General features: G+C 46.1%; 1 protein-coding gene across 2 annotated transcripts in view; it reads right to left on the reverse strand.

Moving 5' to 3' along the window:
- Positions 1-818: 818 nt before the first annotated feature.
- The window catches only part of LOC144599930 (fibroblast growth factor 1-like), a 43,684-nt gene continuing 23,393 nt past the window's right edge, over positions 819-21,109 (reverse strand). For both annotated transcript variants that reach the window (XM_078411195.1, XM_078411196.1), the window contains exons 2-4: positions 15,275-15,486; positions 10,528-10,631; positions 819-2,259 (exon numbers count right to left, since the gene is read on the reverse strand). In XM_078411195.1, coding sequence (XP_078267321.1) covers positions 2,065-2,259; positions 10,528-10,631; positions 15,275-15,449 — 474 coding nt within the window. In that variant the 5' untranslated portion in view covers positions 15,450-15,486 and the 3' untranslated portion in view covers positions 819-2,064. The remainder of the gene's footprint in view (positions 2,260-10,527; positions 10,632-15,274; positions 15,487-21,109) is intronic.

Raw genomic sequence — 21,109 nt, forward strand, 5'->3', positions numbered from 1 at the left:
ATTTTCTGTTTATATGACATTTTTCCAGCAACTGCAGTTTTTTAAAAACTTTTTAGTTACTGGTTATATGTTAACAGGTTATATGTTTACCATTTAAAATAGTATTGGAACTACTTTGAATAATATAAATTGATTTCCACAGAGCTAATAAACAGAAAATACAGGAATGTTACATCATAGACAATAGACAATAGACAATAGGTGCAGGAGTAGGCTATTCGGCCCTTCGAGCCAGCACCGCCATTCAATGTGATCATGGCTGATCATTCTCAATCAGTTCCTGCCTTCTCCCCATACCCCCTGACTCCGCTATCCTTAAGAGCTCTATCTAGCTCTCTCTTGAATGCATTCAGAGAATTGGCCTCCACTGCCTTCTGAGGCAGAGAATTCCACAGATTTACAACTCTCTGACTGAAAAAGTTTTTCCTCATCTCCCTTCTAAATGGCCTACCCCTTATTCTTAAACAGTGGCCCCTTGTTCTGGACTCCCCCAACATTGGTTAACATGTTTCCTGCCTCTAACGTGTCCAACCCCTTAATAATCTTATACGTTTCGATAAGATCCCCTCTCATCCTTCTAAATTCCAGTGTATACAAGCCTAGTCGCTCCAGTCTTTCAACGTATGACAGTCCCACCATTCCGGGAATTAACCTAGTAAACCTACGCTGCACGCCCTCTCTCATGGCGCCGTCTTCACAATAAGGTGACAGACAATGTTATCATAAATTATTTTATAATATGATTCATGAATACATAAAGGAAACCACTGCCTTTGGATTTACACTGTTTCTTTAATGACTTCATCCAAATATTAATGAATAAATGCATGTTTACAAGATACAGAGAATATAGTGAGCAGAATTTCTGGCATTAATCTGTCATCTTTCAGGTTGGCTGCTTAAAATATGTGATTCCTGAAATAAAATGACAATTACTGATGAGCAATATTTTAAAATTCGGATACGAGGTGAGTTTTTAAAATCTGAATCCTTAAAGTAAGCTCACATGCCTGTAATGATTGAAGATCTGGAAACAGTGCAGTACTTATTTAACATACAGATAATTGTGTTTATAGTCAGCCTGTGTTTTTCCAATCCATAATACAACATCCCAGGGATTGTTCTGAAGTTACCAGGATTTACAAATTAATTGTGTAGGAAGGAACTGCAGATGCTGATTTAAACCGAAGATAGACACCAAATGCTGGAGTAACACAGCAGGACAGGCAGCATCTCTGGAGAGAAGGAATGAGAGACGTTTCAGGTCGAGACCCTTCTTCATTCTCAAAGTCTTCTCTCCAGAAATGCTGCCTGTTCCGCTGAGTTACTCCAGCTTTTTGTGTCCATCTTTACAAATGAATTACTGTGAGAGTAAGTGACCTTATAGCGAGGTCAGCTACTTCACTACGGCTGAAAACTCAAGAGAATTTGTCCTTAAATGTCAGTTATGGAATGTCTTTGTAACTTCCCAGTCCCTCACCATCGGTCTCTAGTGGCAACACCCCCCATTCCACATCCTTCCGTAGTTGAGAAGATATGCACTTGATTTGTTAATAGGCTGCACAATTCTGGAGGTGCCTGGATTCTTCTCTGGTCTGTCAGGCTTAGTTGGGGCAGATCCAAATAATCCTTCTATGTTTCGGTAGTGGGCATAAAAAAGTAATGATCCAAAACTTGCATCCACGATTCCAATCTCCATGGAGCTGCTGTTAAATGCCTGTGTTAAGCATTACCCAGTTGGGCCAGGATTGTTTTTTGTCTGGAGCCTTTGAATGCTGATCACTACCAAGGCTCACACTCTGGGATGGACACGTCAGTGGCAAGTCAGAAGGTGCACGCTGACCCGACAACCTCCATGGTTCTAGAGAAAGTCAGTGTTATCAGGAAAGGAGAGTAAAGCATGGGCAGAAATTAGGGGGTAAATATTCTTCAGGTCCCATCTTATGCCAGTGGTGATCACTCTGAAGATGTTGACCAATGACTACCTAATCCATGCAGGCTCCTATTCCAGTCCTTTCAGAAACTGTTTAAATCAGATGGCTGTTGTGTGTAGTGTTTCCGCTTTTAACCGCTTGTCACTTGCATGGGAAGAAACAGGATTGCTTTCTGTCCAGCCCCCGTTTTAGGTCCAGGCTTGGCATTCCCATTCTTCCGAATGGCAACGTACCAGTTCCTTTCCACGTACTCCTTGGACTTGTAGGTATTATAATTGTTCTCCTCCAGGGTTTCCAGGAAGAAACATTCTTCCGTTGGAGATGGCTGTGTATAAAATAGAAGGAAGAGGAACAATTGAAATGAAACACACTCCCCCTGCTGGCTTGTAGGCAAAGTCTTAGAGAAGGAAGTTCCCAGTTTGGGGCACAAGAGGCTGCATGCAGATGCTGGAATCTGGGGCAAAAGGAAAAGTCTGCACTCAATCCTCAGATTTAAGGCCCCCAACCCAAAACATCACACATCCCTTTTCTCCAGAGATGCTGCCATTTCATTTTGTACCCTACTATAACAAAACTCATTCAATTTTGCCTTTGAATTCTCTATTGATGTGGAGCAGTGAATTCAGATTTCCACTACCCTTTCAGTGAAGAATAACACTGTTTGTGGCCTGGGCCTAACTTTACGGCTCCAGTACTGCACCCCCCTGCACTAAAGTTAAAAGATTCCCTCTATCTACATCAACATTTCCTTCAATCATCCCAAACACCTCAATTAAATTGCTCCTTAATCTTTTATGTCCAAGGTAACATGAGCCCAGTCAAAGCAACTTGTGTCGTGTCTTAGCCCTTCATGGTAATCGCCATCCTCAATGATTCCTTTATCTTTCTGCGGATGTGGGTGTTGCTGGCAAGTCCAGAAGTGCAAGCCCATCCCTAATTGACCTTGTGAAAGGGCCTGATGCGCTGCCTTCTTGAACCGCTGCAATGTTGCAGTTCTGGTCCATCCGGGGTTAGCTAGTCTGGAGTCCACCCTCCCTCTCCAGCAGACTGTCAGGTCTGTGGTTGGAGGTGCTCTGTCTCCCTGCCGGCTAAGGAGGGGTCAGGGAACCACCCAGGGGCTCGGCAGCTGTATGTCATCTGTTTGATGCTGAGCCTGCGTGGATTAGCTGAGGCCACGAACAGTGAGGTTACATTGCCCCCGCCCATCATAAAAGACCCTGCCAACAATCGCTGCAAAGAGATAATAAGTAGGCTACTTGCACCTGTAGAATGTGTGAATCAGCACCCTCAAGGCAAGGAAAGGAGAACATCAAATGTCAGTCAGCCAGGAATTGCTATGCCCTGGAATAAGTGAAGGACTTAGTGCAGGAAGTGGATTACTAGATTGATGGAGGAGGGATTGTGCTTGGGACCTTGGGTTTTAGCAGTAACATCTCGTCTCCTCATGATCACAAGACCTTCCAATGCGTTTCAGAGCAAGTGATTTACTCCTTCTGAAGCGCATCCCCAATGGGCTATTTTGGCAGGCAATTCGCACAATGCAAGGCCCAATAAACAGGCAGTGTGGCGTACAACTAGTTAATGCAAGCGGAGGAAGCATATTGGCCGGGGCTTCAGAGCAAAGTCCTTCCTCTGGTCCCAAGAGGTCTTTTTCATCTTTATGAATAGGCAAACAAATCCTTGGTTTAAGGTTTCATCTGATGGCCAAGACCACTGATAATATGACTTCCTCAGGAAATGCCATTTTGGAGTCCACAACCTTATGATATAGAGACAAGAATATTACTCACTGATTAAAGCTGGTCTTCATAATGTACAAATTACACTGTGCGATGTGAGTAAGAGAACATTGCCCAGCGTCTTATATTATTAATGCAAGAGCTAGCCCAACTGTTTTGGCTACTGATTATGGAATTTTATGTGTTGATTAATGCAATCATTAAGAATATATGAACACAGGATTAATTACATTGCTGGAGCAGAATAGTGCATCTTCAAACTGCACTGTGCTATTCACAACTAGTATGCTCCATTCAGTCCCTTTCGTCTGTTCCTCTTTACACAGAAATCAGGGTCAAATTGCACTTTATTTCCAACTACCTGTCCCGTCTCTGTGACGTGTCACATGTCATCTTCATTCAGCAAAAGTAATCTCTGGCAATGCTTATGGTCACACAGGGAAACAATCTATTTCTCCAGCCCTGACATGCCTCAGTGCTGCGCACAGGGTATAAACAAAGGGAAACTTCCCAGACGTCAATTGCTCAGCATTTACACAATGACGCTGAACAGCATTTGGAAGTGCAGCACCTCATATGTTGCTACGCCAGACTACAACCCCAACGGCAGGAACGTTGAATTCTCCAATTTCAGGTCATCACCCCTCCCCCCCCCCCCCCCCCATCTCTCATCCATCTCCACCCCACCCCTGCCCGTGCGCAAAACTTTCTCCCACTATCCCGTCACGGGGGAAAGCGGGAACAGGGTTTGGATGACCAGCCGTGATCATATTGAGGGGCCGAATGGCCTACTCCTGCACCCATTTTCTATGTTTCTATGTTCTATGTTTCTACTCTGTTCCATTCCCCTCCTCCTTCTGCTGGCTCCTCACCCCTCTCCACTCCACATCCCCTATCTTTCTTTTAATCCCCCTCTTTCCTTCCCCTTTGTCCCCTTATCTACTTCCACCAACTGTCCCTCTCTCCGGCTCCACATTTCAGTCATCCTTCATCGAGCACCCTTTTGTCTCCATTTCACCTGTTCCAATCTCCACCCATCAGCCCCATCACTTCTCACCTGCACCCACCCATCAACTCCTTTATGCCACACCTCTTCCCCTCATCTCTCTTTACCAGCTTTCTCCCCTCTACTCCATCAGTCTGAATAAGGGTCCCGACCTGAAATGTCATCTGTCCATTTCCCTCCACAGATGTTGCCTGACCTGCTGAGTTCCTTCAGCAGAAGATAGGCACAAAAAGCTGGAATACTGTAACTCAGGGGGTCAGTCAGCATCTCTGGAGAAAAGGAATAGGTGACGTTTCGGGTTGGGTCCGGTCTGAAGAAGGGTCTCGACTCGAAATGTCACCTATTCCTTTTCTCCAGAGACGCTATCTGACCCACTGAGTTACTCCAGCTTTTTGTGCCTATCTTCGGGTTAAACCAGCATCTGCAGTTCCTTCCTACACATACGAGTTCCTTCAGCACTTTGTTGATTAAAACAGGGGTGTATCTTCTTCCTGCTATTATAAAGAGGTTTAAAAAATTGGAAAACTGCATAGGTTTTGCTTAAAAGCTTTGGCAGGCTTTTCATGTTATAGTTTGGAAACTGGGCATTTCTGAAAAACGTTAATTCAATTTCTCAGCACTTAACCACTTCACTTCATCCTCATCAGTCTGTTCCTTATTTTCCACTCCAAAATCAAGGCATTTGCTTTTTGCATTATTCAAAAATAATATATTTTACTATTGTTTAATCATGTGATTAAAACTACAATAAATTCACGAATTAATTAATAATCACTTGATTACTTGCAGTCTTTAAATCACTTAATGTCCAAATTATGATAATGCAATGTTAAAGATATATTTTACATTATATTCCAATGTAATTAAAGTATTTTAATGATTCCAACTTTAAAAAGTCTGCTGGTAATTGTAACTTTTTAATGAGGTGTTAAACTTGGATGTGAAAATATGGCTATCTCATCCTAAACTCTGCTCTCTCTGTCTCCCTCCCTTTTCCTCCTCCTCTCCTTGTACCACCCACATTCCTTCTTTGCAGGTTTCTTTGCTTGTTTCCAGATTTTGGAAAATTGTCGAGCAGAAGTTCCAAAGCATGAAAGCACCTATTCACCACATTCAGCAACAGCTTTTGCGCTGTTGTTATCAGACTACTGAATGACTCTCTCGTAAGCTAAGAATGTATCCCCGATCTCTCAACCTACCTCAATTGAGCCCTATTTGTCATTTATTGACATTGTTACCACGTCAGTGGATGCCCAATTTTCTGGGAACAGGTTCAGACTGGGGTCTCTGGAAAAGTTGACTGAAGATAGCCTGCCACAAACGGCAGTGGAGGCCAAGTCATTGGGTATTTTTTGAGTGGAGATTGATAGATTCTTGATTAGTAAGGGTGTCAAAGGTTATGGGGAAAAAGCAGGAGAACGGTGTTGAGAGAGAAAGATAGATCAGCCATGATGGAATGATGGAGTAGACTCCATGGGCCGAATGGCCTAGTTCTGATCCTATGCCTTATGAACTTACGAGCTTATGAAGTGAGTGCCAGCCAAAAATGGCATGTCTGTGATCTCCAGTGGTCATTGGGCTCATTTGTACCTTCAATGGAATCTCAAGGGTGGTGACTCAAAGGGTGATACAGCATGTAAACAGGCCCTTCGGGCCAACTTGCCCACACTAACCAACATGTCCCATCTACACTAGTCTCACCTGCCTGCGTTTGGCCCATATCCATTTAAACCTGTCCTATCCATGTATCTGTCTAATTGTTTCTTTAACGTTGCGATAGTACCTGCCTCAACTACCTCCTCTGGCAGCTTGTTCCTCACACCCACCAGCCTTTGTGTGAAAATGTTACCCCTCAGGTTTCTATTGAATCTTTTCCCCCTCATCTTAAATGTACAATATGTCCTCTGGTTCTCGATTCTCCTACTCTGGGCAAGAAATTCTGTGCCTTCTACCCGATCTATTCCTCAAATGATTTTGCATGCTTCTAAAAGATCACCCCTCTTCCACCTGCGCTCCAAGGAATATAGTCCCAGTCTGCTCAACCTCCCCCTATAGCACAGGCCCTCAAGTCCTGGCAACATCCTCGTAAATCTTCTCTGCACCCTTTCCAGTTCTTCAAGAACTTTAATAGTTCATACTCTCAAGAAGGAAATTTTGGTGAATGGATTAGTGTCAGAGCCTTTATGTTAACATAAAAAATGAAGAAGCACACTACGACTGAGAACAAACTTTGATATCAATTAAAAAATATATATTGTTAAAGGCAGCTTGTTTGCTGTCAAGCAGAATAATGACCTGATATTGCATGGCACTAACTTGAAGAATACCTTTTCTCGCAGTTGCTTTTCCAGTTTATTTTGCTTCAGGGAAGAGAAGCCCTTCCTGAGCTCAGTGTGTGCAGGTGAGTGGTGTTTCCTTTGTCTTATAACAGTAATTTACTAAGATGTTACTTCCCCTATACTTATCTCTTCAAGCTGTGGGATGTGATTTATGGTTCGACAGGAAAGAGCATGAGAAAGAGTAGCAAGGAAGGAAGGCAGGAGAGGAGGGGGAGTGGGAAGGAAGTTGTTATGGATACACGAGTTATTATACAGAGCTCTTTGTGATCAAAGAATCCTTTTAGAGCACAGGACACGGCTCTACTTCTCCTCTGCTGAAATAGAAAATACAAAGGAAGACTTACATTTCCAAATCTCAGGTAGTCAAGGTGCTCAATAGTCCTTTTTAAAGTCTAGTCACTGCTTTAATGCAAAAGGCACGGTGTGCTGTTTGCTAAGTGCACAGTCTCAGAAACAACAGTGAAGTAAATGGACAAATGGTTCTTTGGTGCTGTGGGTTGAGCGATTGACACCGGCTGGGATAAATGTGTAAACTCCCCAACTTCTTTTAAAAATAGCGCCAGGAGATCATTTATGTCAGCAGATGAAACGTTAATGCTTCCTCTGACGATCAGTACCTCTGACAGGGCAGTGCTCTGCCTGCATTAGAAGCACAAGCAGAGGTAAGAGCAAGTTGGAGCGGCCTGGATTGGGTACAGATTAGAAAGCGGCCAATACAATCTGGATAAGTAGGTTAACCCGGCAAAAATACGACTGTTTGAGTGAGAAATTTAATTCACTCTTAAACGGAGCTTAGATTTTTAGTTCAAGGTGGCAGAGTGAGGCATGAAACCGTGAGCTCCTGTTTAGCTTAGCTTAGTTTAGAGATACAGTACCAAAACAGGTGCTTTGGCCCACCAAGTCCGCACCGACCAGCGATTCCCGCACACTGGCACTATCCTACACACTAGGGACAATTTACAATTTTTACCGTAGCCAATTAACCTACCAACCTGTACGTCTTTGGAGTGTGGGAGGAATCTGGAGCATCCGGGGGAAACCGATAAGATCCCGGGATGAACGTACATACTCTGTACAGACAGCACCTTTAGTCAGTATCGAACCCGGGTCTTTGGTGCCATTATGCAGCAACTTTACCACTGCACCACCGTGCCACCTGATCCTGGTGCAGAGAATACTAGCCACCGGGCTAGGGGGCTTCTTTCAACCCTTTCCTTTCAAATTGATGACTTTTAGGAATCATCAGATGTGGTCTGGACTAAAATCCAGGAAGTATTTGCGAAGAAAATTATGTATCACTCGGCTTGCTTTCTTTGGAATAGAGGAAGCTGAGGGGGGAGTTATTTCTGGTTTATTTGATTATAAATAGAGGGCATAGATACGGTTAATAAGAAGGACCCACTTCCCCCCCCTTAGCTGGGAAGGCAATAATGAGGGGCTAGAGTTCAAAGGATTGGGTTTGGTCATCTGCTGTCTGTACTTCATTCATTAATATTGGAGTCAGGCAGAGTTGAATATGAAGAGAAAGGGTTTCAGAATTGAATGATCCGTACATGTCTCCTGACAGAATCCTACTGGTCTTTGGTGGTTAAATCTCTCGCATTGTTTATTTTAAAGAAAAGTCCAAGCACAAAACATTAACCTGCTGAGCATTTTCTCATTCTACCTCAGATAATTATGATACTGCAAGAATTGTAAGATCTCACAGAACAGAAAGTGGCTATTTAACCCATTATCTCTATGCCGGCTCTCAAGACATTTCATTTTGTCCTATGCTCCAGCAATTTTCCCTTAAAAAGTCAGAGAATCACACAGCACAGAACAGCACACGTAGATAGGGTGGTCAAGAAGGCTTTTGGTACACCCACAATGCTGGAGTAACTCAGCGGGTCAGGCAGCATCTCAGGCGAGAAGGAATGGGTGACATTTCGGGTCGAACCCTTCTTCAGACTGATGTCAGGGGAGGGGGCAGGACAAAGATAGGATGTAGATGGAGACAGGAAGACTAGTAGGAGAACTGGGAAGGGGGAGGGGATAGAGAGGGGAAGCAGGGACTACCTGAAGTGGGAAAAGTCAATGTTCAAATCGCTGGGGTGTAAACTGCCCAAGCGAAATATGAGGTGCTGTTCCTCCAATTTGAGCTGGGCCTCACTCTGACAATGGAGGAGGCCCAGGACAGAAAGGTCAGATTGGGAATGGGAGGGGGAGTTGAAGTACTGAGCCTCCGGGAGATCAGGTTGGTTGAGACGGACTGAGCTGAGTTGTTCAGCGAAACGATCGCCGAGCCTGCGCTTGGTCTCGTCGATGTAGAGAGGTTGGCATCTGGAACAGCGGTACATTGGCCTTCATCAGTCAGTGTATTGAGTATAGAAGTTGGGAAACTTAGAACATAAAATCATTTTCCCAGTGTGGAAATGTCCAACACTAGAGGGCATAGCTATAAAGTGAGAGGGGGAAAGTTAAAAGGAGATGTGCAGGCAAGTTTTTCCAGAGAGTAGTGGTGGTGAAGGCAGATACAATAATGGCGTTTTAGAGGCTTTTAGATAGGCACCTGGAAGTACCGGGAATGGAGGGATATGGATCATGTACAGGCAGATGAGATTAGTTTAACAAGGCATCAGGTATGTCATAAACATTGTGGGCTGAAGGGCCTCTTCCTGTGCTGTATTGTTTTAAGTTCCAACAGGCCCTTCAGCCCACCAAGTCCACACTGGCCATGGAGCACCATCATATACTAATCCCACTTTTAATCCTCCTCACATTCCCCTCAGCTCCCCCAGATTCTACCACCTACCTACACATTTGTTACAATTTACAATGAGCAGTTTACCCAGAGTGACCCACAGGGAGATCCTGCAAACTCCACACATTCAGTCCTAGAGATCGGTTCACTGGAGCTGTGAGATAGCGACTCAACTGGAGAAGCCACTGTAAACCTGTAAATTAATCCCCCTTCAAAAGTATCTTCAATTGTCTTTTGAAAGCTCCTGGGGAATCTGATTAAACCAGGGATGGTGGGGCAGATACAATAAAGGCGTTTAAAATGCTCGTAGGTAGACACATGAAGATGGGGGGATATGGATCACATATAGACAGAGGGGATTAGTTTAATTCGACATCAGACTCAGCACAGACATTCTGGGCTGAAGGGCCTGTTCCCGAGCTGTACTGTTCTGTGTTCCATGTTCTAAACCACCCTTAATCAAGTGTTGTGTCAGTGAACATCACTCGGTGGGTGAGGCATGCAGAGGCTTGTGCTATTCATCCAGAGACGTGAGTTTGAATCCCATCATGACACAGCTGAGTTATGTAATACTCTTCAGTGAATCATTTTGTGCAGTGGATGGGGATAGTGATTCCAACTTAAATAAAATCTGACTTACGTAAGGGTTCACTGAACATAACCCTTATGTAAGTCAGGGAGTGCCAGTATCCCTGGATATAGATACAATGTACAATGTACACACAACAATGATGCACTGGTGAAATATGCTCCGGTCTTTACTTACCGAACCATAAAGCTGTCCCTTCTCACTCATTGCCAGGTACTGGCCGGCCTCAATCCCTTGAATTGTCACCACTCCTCGACTCACGGCTTGTAGCTGAAGCTGAACTGAAAAAGAAGGGAAGGATGAATTATATTTGCCACAACCTGACACAATGGTGTTGATATGGCCCAAGAGCTTCTGAAACGTGTTTGTGAATTATTTGAGTACATTTTTGAGGCAGAGGTTCACTTGCACCTCCTCCAGCCTCATCTACTGTATCTGCAGTTCCAAGTGTGGACTCCTGTATATCGGCGAGACCAAGCACAGCCTCGGCGATTGTTTTGCTGAACACCTCGGTTCGCTCTGCCTAAACCTACCTGATCTCCGGGTTGCTAAACACTTTAACTCCCCCTCCCATTCTCAAACTGGCCTCCTCCACTGTCAGAGTGATGCCCAACAGAGATTGGAGGAACAGCACCTCATACTTCGCTTGGGCAGCTTACAACCCAGCGGTACCAATTTTGATTTCTCTAACTTCAAGTAACCCTTGCTTTCCCTCTCTCTTCAACCGTCCCCCATCCTAGTTCCCCGACAAGTTTCACTGTCCACCTGATTAAATGTTACTGATTGTATGCCTCCTACTCACCTGTCCCTCAGCTAACAATGAGCTATTCTACATTTTCCTTGCCCATCGTCCCCTTTGATCTGTCATTTTCACACCTTACCCTTTCATATCTCTATGCCTCGGCCTGACTCTCCGTCTGAAAATGGGTTTCGACCCAAAACTTCACCCATTCCTTTTCTCCAGAGATGTTGCTGGTCCCACTGAGTTAGTCCAGCATTTTGTGCCTATTTGAGTGCATTGGTTTACAGATATAGTATAGAAACAGGCCCTTCAGCCCACTGAATCCACGCTGACCACGGATCACTCATTCACACTGGAACTATGCTATCCCACTTTCTCATCCACTCCTTACACAGTAGGGGGATTTTGTTTTTACAGAGACCAACTAACCTACAAACTCGCATGTCTTTGGGACCTCACATCTGATGAAAGAAATGAAAGAGGATCCCATGTAGGAAAGGTTCCCACAGGCACCAATAGTTTGTTGTTCTCTGAAGCTCTGATCGGGTAAAGCACCAAGTCACACAGCAAACATTTCTCAGCTAGTAGTCTGAGAGTTCAAGGCTGAAATACTTATCGGGATTAAAAGATGAGGATTTGTCCCACAGCTTTAGGAGATCAGAGTACTTGATGTGGCTCCTTTGATCTTTTTTAGCTGTTTCCCATCCTTGTTTCAGACGGATGGTGCCTTAACTGCACCGCTTCCATCAATTCTGTTTTCTTTCCTTCTCGTTTACCAAAAAATTGAGAAAAGGATGCGAGAAAAATACCATGCAACGGAGTAAGAAAACAGAAGATATGACTTTGGGAAGATAAGGTTCAAAATGATGTGACTTAGCAAAAAAAAAACCACCGTGGGACTTGTGTGAAAAGCAAATTTCAGGGAGAGCGTGAGATCAGTGGTGAGGGTATGGAGATTTAATGGAAAATGTCAGGACTGGAGGATTTTAGTTATGATGAAAGTTTAGCCAGCTGATTTGTTGATTTTGGAACAGAGGAGGCTGAGGGGGGAGTGAGGATGTAAAGTCATGAGAGGCCTGGCTAAGGTGGATAGAAATAAACTGTTTTCCTTAGCAAAGAGGTCAACAGCTCGGTTTAAAGTAATGGACTGAGGATTGCAGAAGTTTCCCTTCCTTCCAGGGGGCAGTGAGGATCTCCATCTGGTGGGAGCATCCTCACCACATTGAAAAGGTACTTGGATTGAGGTCATCATCTGCTGGTAGCTACTGGGATTTGGAAGGTGAATTGGGAGATGGGTTTAAACTGGACTTGATGGGCCAAATGGCTTTCTTCATGCCAGAGATTTTCTCTACTTTTATGATGGCATGGAAACAAAGAAGTTAACCTGAGCAGTGAAGGAACAACGCCACGCCACACCTACACCAGTTAGTCTAAATGCAAAAGGAGAGAAATGGAACAAGAGGGAAGTGGGTGGCACAGTGGTGCAGCGGCAGAGTTGCTGCCTTACAGCGCCAGAGACCCCAGGATCCATCCTCACTTACAGGTGCTGTCTGTACAGAGTTTATACATTCTCCCCGTGACCTGCGTGGGTTTTCTCCGGGTGCTCCAGTTTCCCCCCACGCTCCAAAGACATACAGGTTTACAGGTTAAGTGGCTTTGGTAAAAATTGTAAATGGTCCCTCGTGTGTAGGATAGTACTCGTGCCTGGGGTAATCGCTGGTCGGCACGGACTCGGTGGGACATATGGCCTGTTTCCGCTTTGTTTCTTTAAAGTGCTAAACTAAAAAGAATTGAATTAAATACAGCAACACTCAGGTAATCCACAGGATGATTGTTTATAGATCCTAATGGCAGGGCACCCTCTTTTTTAACACACTAAGGCTCTGTTTCCACACTCCCTTTAAATTCACCTGGGTTATTTCCTATGCTCCCATGATACTTATCTGTTCATTCGAAAATCTGTACAAACTTAATACAAATTAATTGGAATTAATCTGTATTAATTGGAAATAACACCCAATTGTCCAGACAGTCTGATACCATCAAATTCTTAAACTTGCCAGATTAAGAAAGCCAAGTTTTCTTGGCTTGTGCTGCTAATGTAGCAGGTTATGGCATAATTCTTAAGCATTCACAAACAAAATATTATCCAGTCTTTCAAGGGCACCTTTTCAGGAATTTTGCCAGTTTCCTTTATTCTCAATGCTCACTACTTTGTGAACATGATGCAAAATAAAATGGTGGCACGGTGGCACAGCGGTAAAGCTGCTGTCTTACAGCGCCAGAGACCCGGGTTCAGGGCCGTCTTAACGCATGGGCCTGATGGGCACTTGCCCGGGGCCCCACGAGCATAGGGGCCCCATTTTATCGACCATTTACATTTTTATTCCTGTGAGTAGTTGTCGTAGGGGCCCCAGTACACTGCTTTGCCCGGGGCCCATAATGCTGTAAAGACGGCCCTGACTATGGGTGCTGTCTGTACAGAGTTTGTACGTTCTCCCCGTGACCTGTGTGTGTTTTCTTCGAGATCTCCAGTTTTCTCCCCCCACACTCCAATGCTGAACAGGTTTGTAGGTTAATTGCCTTAGTATTATCCCTAGTGTGTGTCGGATTGCGTTAGCGTGTGAGAATCGCTGGTCGGTGGGCTTGTTTCTGTGTTGTATCTCTGAACTAAATAAAACTCAACTAAAACTAAAAGAATGGTTATGGCATGGAAGGAGGCTATTCAGCCCACCAGGTCTGTACTGGCCCAGTGTAAGTGCAATTCAACTCATTCTACTCTCCTGCCATTTTCCCCATCCTCTTTCACATTCTATCCATCCAGTTCCCTTTTGGAACTACAATTCAAGCTGTTTCCCATCACCAATCCTCCAGTGAACTCCAAACTCTAACCACTTGCAGGGCCAAGAGATGTTTTCTTGTTGCATTCTCTTGAATAAGACCTTGCCCCCCCCTTCTCTCCTGGTGGAAGTAGGCACTGTGATACCAACCCTTGAGATTGAGAGGTCTCAGTTTCCTGAAGAGATGAATTCCATGCGTCCGGTGGAAGAACACTGAAATCAGCCTCAGAACTATGAGACTAGGAAGAAGAGTTTCAACTGTGCACTGGCCTTGTTATTGACTTAAAAATATCAGCACCAGCATGCCAATGCTAACTGAGCTCACACCATGTGTCAGAAGGTACTGCGATGTTCCACTGAAGCTCTTGAAGGAAGCCCATCAACACCTTCAGCCCCTCCTTTCCCTCCACTGGACTGCCAGCATCTTGACCCTAATGCCTTCCCAATGCATCTTCCCACATCTCCCCAATAAATAGCAGGCCCAGTACTACATATCAGACAGAGATGGACAGGACTGTGTAATAACTATGTGTAGGAAGGAACTGCAGATGCAGGTTTACACTGGAGATAGACCCAAACTTCTGGAGTGGCTCAGCGGGGCAGGCAGCATCTCTGGATAGAAGGAATGGGTGACCTTTCGGGTCGAGACACATCTTCAGACTGAAGAAGGGTCTCGACTGGAAACGTCACCCATTCCTTCTATCCAGAGATGCTGCCTGTCCTGCTGAGTTACACCAGCAATTTGTGTCTATCTACTAGGTAATAACACCTAATCTATACACAAATAGTTCCCCAATTTTCACCATTGAAAAAAGATAACCTGAGTTCGGTAAGAGGGTGTGGTCCTGAGTGAGGAAAAGAAAATACCCCACAGGTGATGAAAGTGAAAGCTTTGGTATCACAAAATGCTGGAGTAACTTAGCAGGTCAGGCAGCATCTGGGAGAGAGGGAATGGGTGACGTTTCGGGTCGAGACCCTTCGTCAGACTCACAGAAAGTGAAAGTTTTAGTTCTTCCAGGCTTGTTTAACTCTTACTTTTGAACAACGAGGTGTAATTATGCACAGTGACCCTCATTGCTCTTGAAGAACTTAAGTTTCAATTTACAGCAAAGTTCAAATCAAATTTGTTCTATGAAGTTATGTTGCTTTAAGTTTAAACTTGTAAGATTTCTTTATCCCCTGCAGCTTTGCCTGGTTTTTCTAGCTGCTAAAGAGTTCTCAGTGAATTGAACTTAGGAACTTGCTAAGTTTCAAAGCAGTTGCCAAGCAACCAACACAAGTCCAAACACACACACATATTTAAACAAGTACAGAGCACATGCTGACTGAAAAGGATTCTCACTGTGTAAGTCGCCGCGGTCTCTTGTTCCCTCCACTTTTCCATCAGGGAGAATGCGTATAAAATACCCTCCATTTTGACAGTACAAGAGTTTTGGGTCTTTGTAACTCGCCAGGAAGTGAGTGAAGGAATCAGAATCAGACAAGTTTGACAAACTTGTCACAGTTCCAACATCCATACTGCCTCCAGTTCGGTGCTCATACAGGTCTTCTCTCCTGGAATAAATCAACGGACACATAACAAGCCATGCACTTCAATGAGTACCAGTTAAGGAACTAAAAATACCAGAGAAGCAATAACTCAAGTGATTAACAGTCTGCGTCACTGGGATATTTATACATATTTCAGGGTTTTTTTTTTACATGCCAGTTTTTGTCTCCTCCTTTCCCTCGTTCTGGTTTATTTTCTATTTGAGCTTCAACAGCAACTAATGACAAACTATTCAGTGCAAAACGGTGAGCACAGTCACCGTCACGCATACCAGAGCGTGAAGCATTCACAAGGGCATGCACACGCAGGAACATGGCACCCACGTGAACATGGTAAGGGCGTCAAAGGTTACAGGGAGAAGGCAAGAGAATGGGGTTAAGAGGGAATAATAGATCGAATGGCGGAGCAGACTCGATGGGCCGAGTGGCCTAATTCTACTCCTACATCTCATGGTCTTATGGTCACACGCAGACACACATTTGCGTGCACGCATGCACATACCTGTTGTCAAACATGCATCTGCAGACACGTGCGTGCACACACATGTGGACACCCAGTTGCATGCACCAGCCAATGGACAAACACACGCATGTACACTCCTGCGGACATGCACATGCGCACACAGGTAGACACGCACACATGCACACACAGGTGGACGAGGACACACACACACACACACACACACACACACACACACACACACACACACACACACACACACACACACACACACACACACACACACACACACACACACACACACACACACACACGCGCTTTCCAGTGGAAATCAATGAAAGGAAATGCTGTCGATGTTCCACTGGCTAAAGTGTTCACTCCGTTCACTCCAGAGTACAGTAGCTAGAGTGTGCATCATCCACAGGGCGCACTGCAACAAGCCCACTGCCTAGAGAGTCAAGGAGAATAAGCAGACAGGAAGGTCATTATTTTCATGTTCACCAGTTTACAACTTATCATCTTGATTTTGACATATTTTGAACCTTTCCTGCATCGTTGCTGGATGCGTATTGAGTCTAATACGTCCTCTGATGCCAAGGCCCCACAATGGTTCAAGAAGGTAGCCCACTGCAGTTGTATCAAGGGCAGCTGATGACCGGCAATAAAACTGGCATTACCACCAATGCACATATCCCTGCAGATGGAGGATTTGAGTTGAAGAGCAAGGAGGACCTACTGCAGTTGTACAGGGCCCTGGTGAAACTGCACCTGGAGTATTGTGTGCAATTCTGTTCTCCTAATTTGAGGAAGGACATTATTGCTATTGAGGGAGTGCAGCGTAGGTTCACCAGGTTAATTTCCGGGATGGCGGGACTGACATATGATGAAAGAATGGGTCGACTGGGCTTGATTTCACTAGAATTTAGAAGGATGAGAGAGAATCTTATAGAGACATATATAAAATTATTAATGGATTGGACAGGCTAGATGCAGGAAAAATGTTCCCGATGTTGGGAAGTCCAGAACTAGGGGTCACAGTTTAAGAATAAGGGTAGGTCATTTAGGAATGAGATGAGAAAAAACTTTTTCACCCAGAGAAGGCAGTGGAGGCCAATTCACTGGAGGTTTTCAAGAGAGAGTTAGATTTAGCTCTTAGGGCTAAAGGAATCAAGGGATATGAGGAAAAAACAGGAATAGGGTACTGATTTTAGATGATATGCCATGATCATATTGAATGGCGGTGCTGGCTCGAAGGGCCAAATGGCCTACTCCTGCACCTATTTTTCTCTTTTCTATGTTTTCTATGTAAGTACCCATAACAGTGTTCATTGAAGATCTTGTTTTGAGGCAGAATTGGCATTATTTGTGCATTTAGGTTGTGTGTTTCCTCTCTGCCAGTGTTCCTTTAATGCCCTAACCATAAAATATGATTATCTGATCAGCTAAACCATTTGCAGTGAAAACCAAAGAAGGTAACTGATAACTGTCCCGACCCGAAACGTCACCTATTCCTTTTCTCCAGAAATGCTGCCTGACCTGCTGAGTTACTCTAGCATTTTGTGTCTACCTCCATCCTAAAGGGCCTTTCCCACTTTGGCGATTTTTTAGGCTACTGCCGGCGACTGTCAAAGTCGTAGCAGATCGCCTAAATTTTCTTTTACCCGACGACAATGACCACGACAATGCCGAGTCAGGTCGAGATTACACCGTCTTCGGAAACATCGCGAAATTCCTATGCTGTGAATGCTTCTCCGGTGTCCTAATTTTCGCTGAAATCACTGACAAGTCGGTAAGTACTTGAGAGTTTTGAACTATAACATCTTGTATGGGTTACTTAAAAAACAAGCTTCACTGTAACAAGGCGTAAACTGGATTGACTTCCAGTTTACTAATAGCAGTATTGAGAAATTTAATTTTAAAAGTGGTTAAATGGATTTGTGTGAAACGTGTGTGGGCATTCTTTGAAAATGTACGGGAGATGCATATCTAGTTTCTGGGTTGCATATCTGGGTTGGGAGCCCACTTTAAATGTGATCGCTGATGGCCATAAACATCGCGAAAATTCCCACGCTTACCTGACCGTCAAACTGTCGCCTCCAATCTACCTGTCAAATGTCCTGACGGTAAATACATTGGTTAAACACAAGCATTTTATGGTATCTTGAAATGATTTTACTTATTTTAATATTATGTGCTTCTAAATGTATCTAAGAGAAACTAGCAAACCTGGGGACAGCAGGCGACAGCGCCCGCAATAAGCAACGATACCTGGCGACAAGCCAGCTGCCGCCGAGAGATTTCACTCCGGATGATTTCTCAGCGATGCGCTGAGATCCACTACGATTCTTGAAAGACTCCTCACGATCATGCCCACGACACCCAGCGAACTGTCGGCGACAGCCTAGTCGCCGGCAGTCGCCTTAAAATCGTCTAAGTAGGACAGGCCCTTAATCACTTTGAATGATCTAGACTTCACAACCTCTGGAGTGGACAATTCCAGAAATTCACCACCCTGTAGGGACACAGGGATTGGTCCAGACCATCGAACCCTTTGATTGGTAGAAGGGGTGAGGTGGTGCGCAGGTAAAGGAACGGTTCAGTCTCGTTTAGTCCTCCAAAGGAGACAGTAAGATTTATGGTTGTCTGTCGTTTGATGCGTTGATTGTCACGGTTGTTAATGTTACAATAAACGTCTACCTCAACGTACTTCGCCTACGACTCGCCATAGTGGTGACCCCGACATGATCACAGATCACCAAGATGTCCCATCGGGAGGCATCGACGCCAAACGCAGTCGGCGTTCATCTGCCCCCGTTCTGGGCCCACCAACCACGCCTGTGGTTCGCCCAAGCGGAGGCACAGTTCCACCTCTGGGGAATACAGGAGGACGCGACCAGGTTCTACCACCTACTGAGCGCCCTGCCGTCGGAAACGTCCGCACGGGTCGCACAGTACGTCACCGACCCGCCAGAAACCGATAAGTATGCGGGACTCAAGTCGCTGCTGCTGAAAACCTTCGGGCGCAGCCAACAACAGCGGGCCAGCACACTCCTGCACTTACCTGAGCTCGGGGACCGACCGCCATCGGTCCTCATGACGGAGATGATGACTCTAGCGGGAGAGCACACCAAATGCCTCATGTTCGAGGAGGCATTCCGCGAAAAGATGCCAGAGGACGTCCGCGTAGTCCTAGCAGACGTTACTTTCGGGGACCCGATGGATTTCGCAGAAAAGGCGGACGCACTGGTCGCGGCAAAGGCGAGGCGCCCCGGGTCAGTAAATCTGGTTTCAACACAGGTGAGCGACCGACCGCGCGGCCAAGATGGTGCCCATCCGCCAGCCACTTTTCAAAAAACCCGCCAAGCTGCTACGTCGATGGTGGCCATTTTGAAACAGGCCCGCGACATAGAAACACACCAGCGCGGCTGGTGTTTCTTTCACAGAAGGTGGGGAGCAGCGGCACGCAACTGTAGAAGCCCCTGCACATTCTCAGGAAATGCCTCGGCCGATCAAATGTAGAGGCAATCTCGATCGGCCAGAACCATCGCCTCTACCTGGCGGAGCAACACACGGGTACCGTTTTCCTCGTGGACACCGGGGCGATCGTCAGCATTGTGCCTCCATCCTGCCAAGAAGCACGATCAGGTAAGACCGGCCCCCCACTCATTGCGGTCAACGGCAGCCCTGTCCGTACCTACGGAACACGGGACATGTCCCTGTCCTTTGGTTCCAGGACCTACAACTGGGCTTTCATCATCGCAGATGTAGGCCAGGCAATCCTGGGAGCAGATTTCCTTTGGGCTTTTTCGTTAATCCCTGACGTCCGCGGGAAGAGCCTGCAACCGTCGTCCAGTAGCGTTGACCCCCCCGCTCCTTCGGTTTCCGTGTCATCCAGCCCGACCGTCCAGGCCGTCACTACGACCTCCGACCCGTTTGCTGCGATACTCGCTGATTTCCCGGAGCTCCTAGTCCAGCGATTCGACACACCTGCAGCCAAGCACGGAGTCGTGCACTTCATCCCTACGGAGGGACCACCTGTTTTCGCCCGAGCCGGACGCCTACCCCCTGATAATCTGGCAGTCGCTCGCGAAGAGTTCCTCACTTTGGAACGACTGGGGATCATACGCCCGTCAGACAGCCCGTGGGCCTCACCGTTACACATGGTCCCTAAAGCATCTGGGGGGTGGAGACCATGTGGCGATTACCGACGTCTGAACGCCATCACCACGGCTGACCGATACCCGATCCCGCATATTCAGGATTTTTCTGCCAGCCTAGAGGGTGCCACGGTTTTCTCAAAACTGGACTTAATCCGAGGGTATCACCAGATCCCGGTTCGCCCCACAGACATCCCTAAGACCGCCACAATCATCCCGTTCGGGCTTTACAAGTGGCTGCGGATGCCTTTCGGCCTCAAAAACGCCGCCCAGGCGTTCCAACGCCTCATGGATCATGTGGGTCGGGGTATGCCTTTTGTATTCATATGTCTGGGCGATATTCTCGTGGCAAGTCGGTCGGCTCACGAACACCGGTCCCACCTGCGCTCCATATTCCAAAGGTTGCAGGACCACGGTCTGATCCTACACCCGTCCAAATGCCGATTCGGACTATCCTCAGTAGATTTCCTGGGCCATCGGATCACACAGGCAGGTGCCGTTCCCTTGCCCGAGAAGGTGGCTGCTCTCCGCTCCTTCCCCCGCCCCGACACTATCAAAGGGTTACAAGAGTTTGTAGGGATGGTAAACTTTTACCACCGTTTCGTCCCGGCGGCAGCCCGGATCATGCGCCCCCTTTTCCAATGCCTCGTGGGTAACCCCACCGAGCTCGTGTGGTCCCCTGCTGCCGACGCGGCTTTCGCAGCAGCCAAGCTGGCCCTCGCGAACGCCACCATGCTCGTCCACCCGCGCGCCTCTGCCCCCACTGCCCTCACCGTCGATGCCTCCGGCGTGGCAGTGGGGGGCGTCATAGAACAGCAGGTTAACGGCCTCTGGCACCTTTTGGCCTTTTTCAGCCGTCAGCTTACTCGCCACGAGATAGCTTACAGTGCCTTTGATCAGGAACTCCTGGCCCTCTACCTGGCGATCCATCATTTTCGCTATTTTTTAGAGGGTCGCCTTTTCGTGGCTTTCACTGACCACAAGCCACTGACGTTTGCTTTTTTGAAGGTTT

The sequence above is a fragment of the Rhinoraja longicauda genome, chromosome 14 (genome assembly GCF_053455715.1).
Source record: "Rhinoraja longicauda isolate Sanriku21f chromosome 14, sRhiLon1.1, whole genome shotgun sequence".
In the NCBI taxonomy this organism is placed as follows: Eukaryota; Metazoa; Chordata; class Chondrichthyes; order Rajiformes; family Arhynchobatidae; genus Rhinoraja; species Rhinoraja longicauda.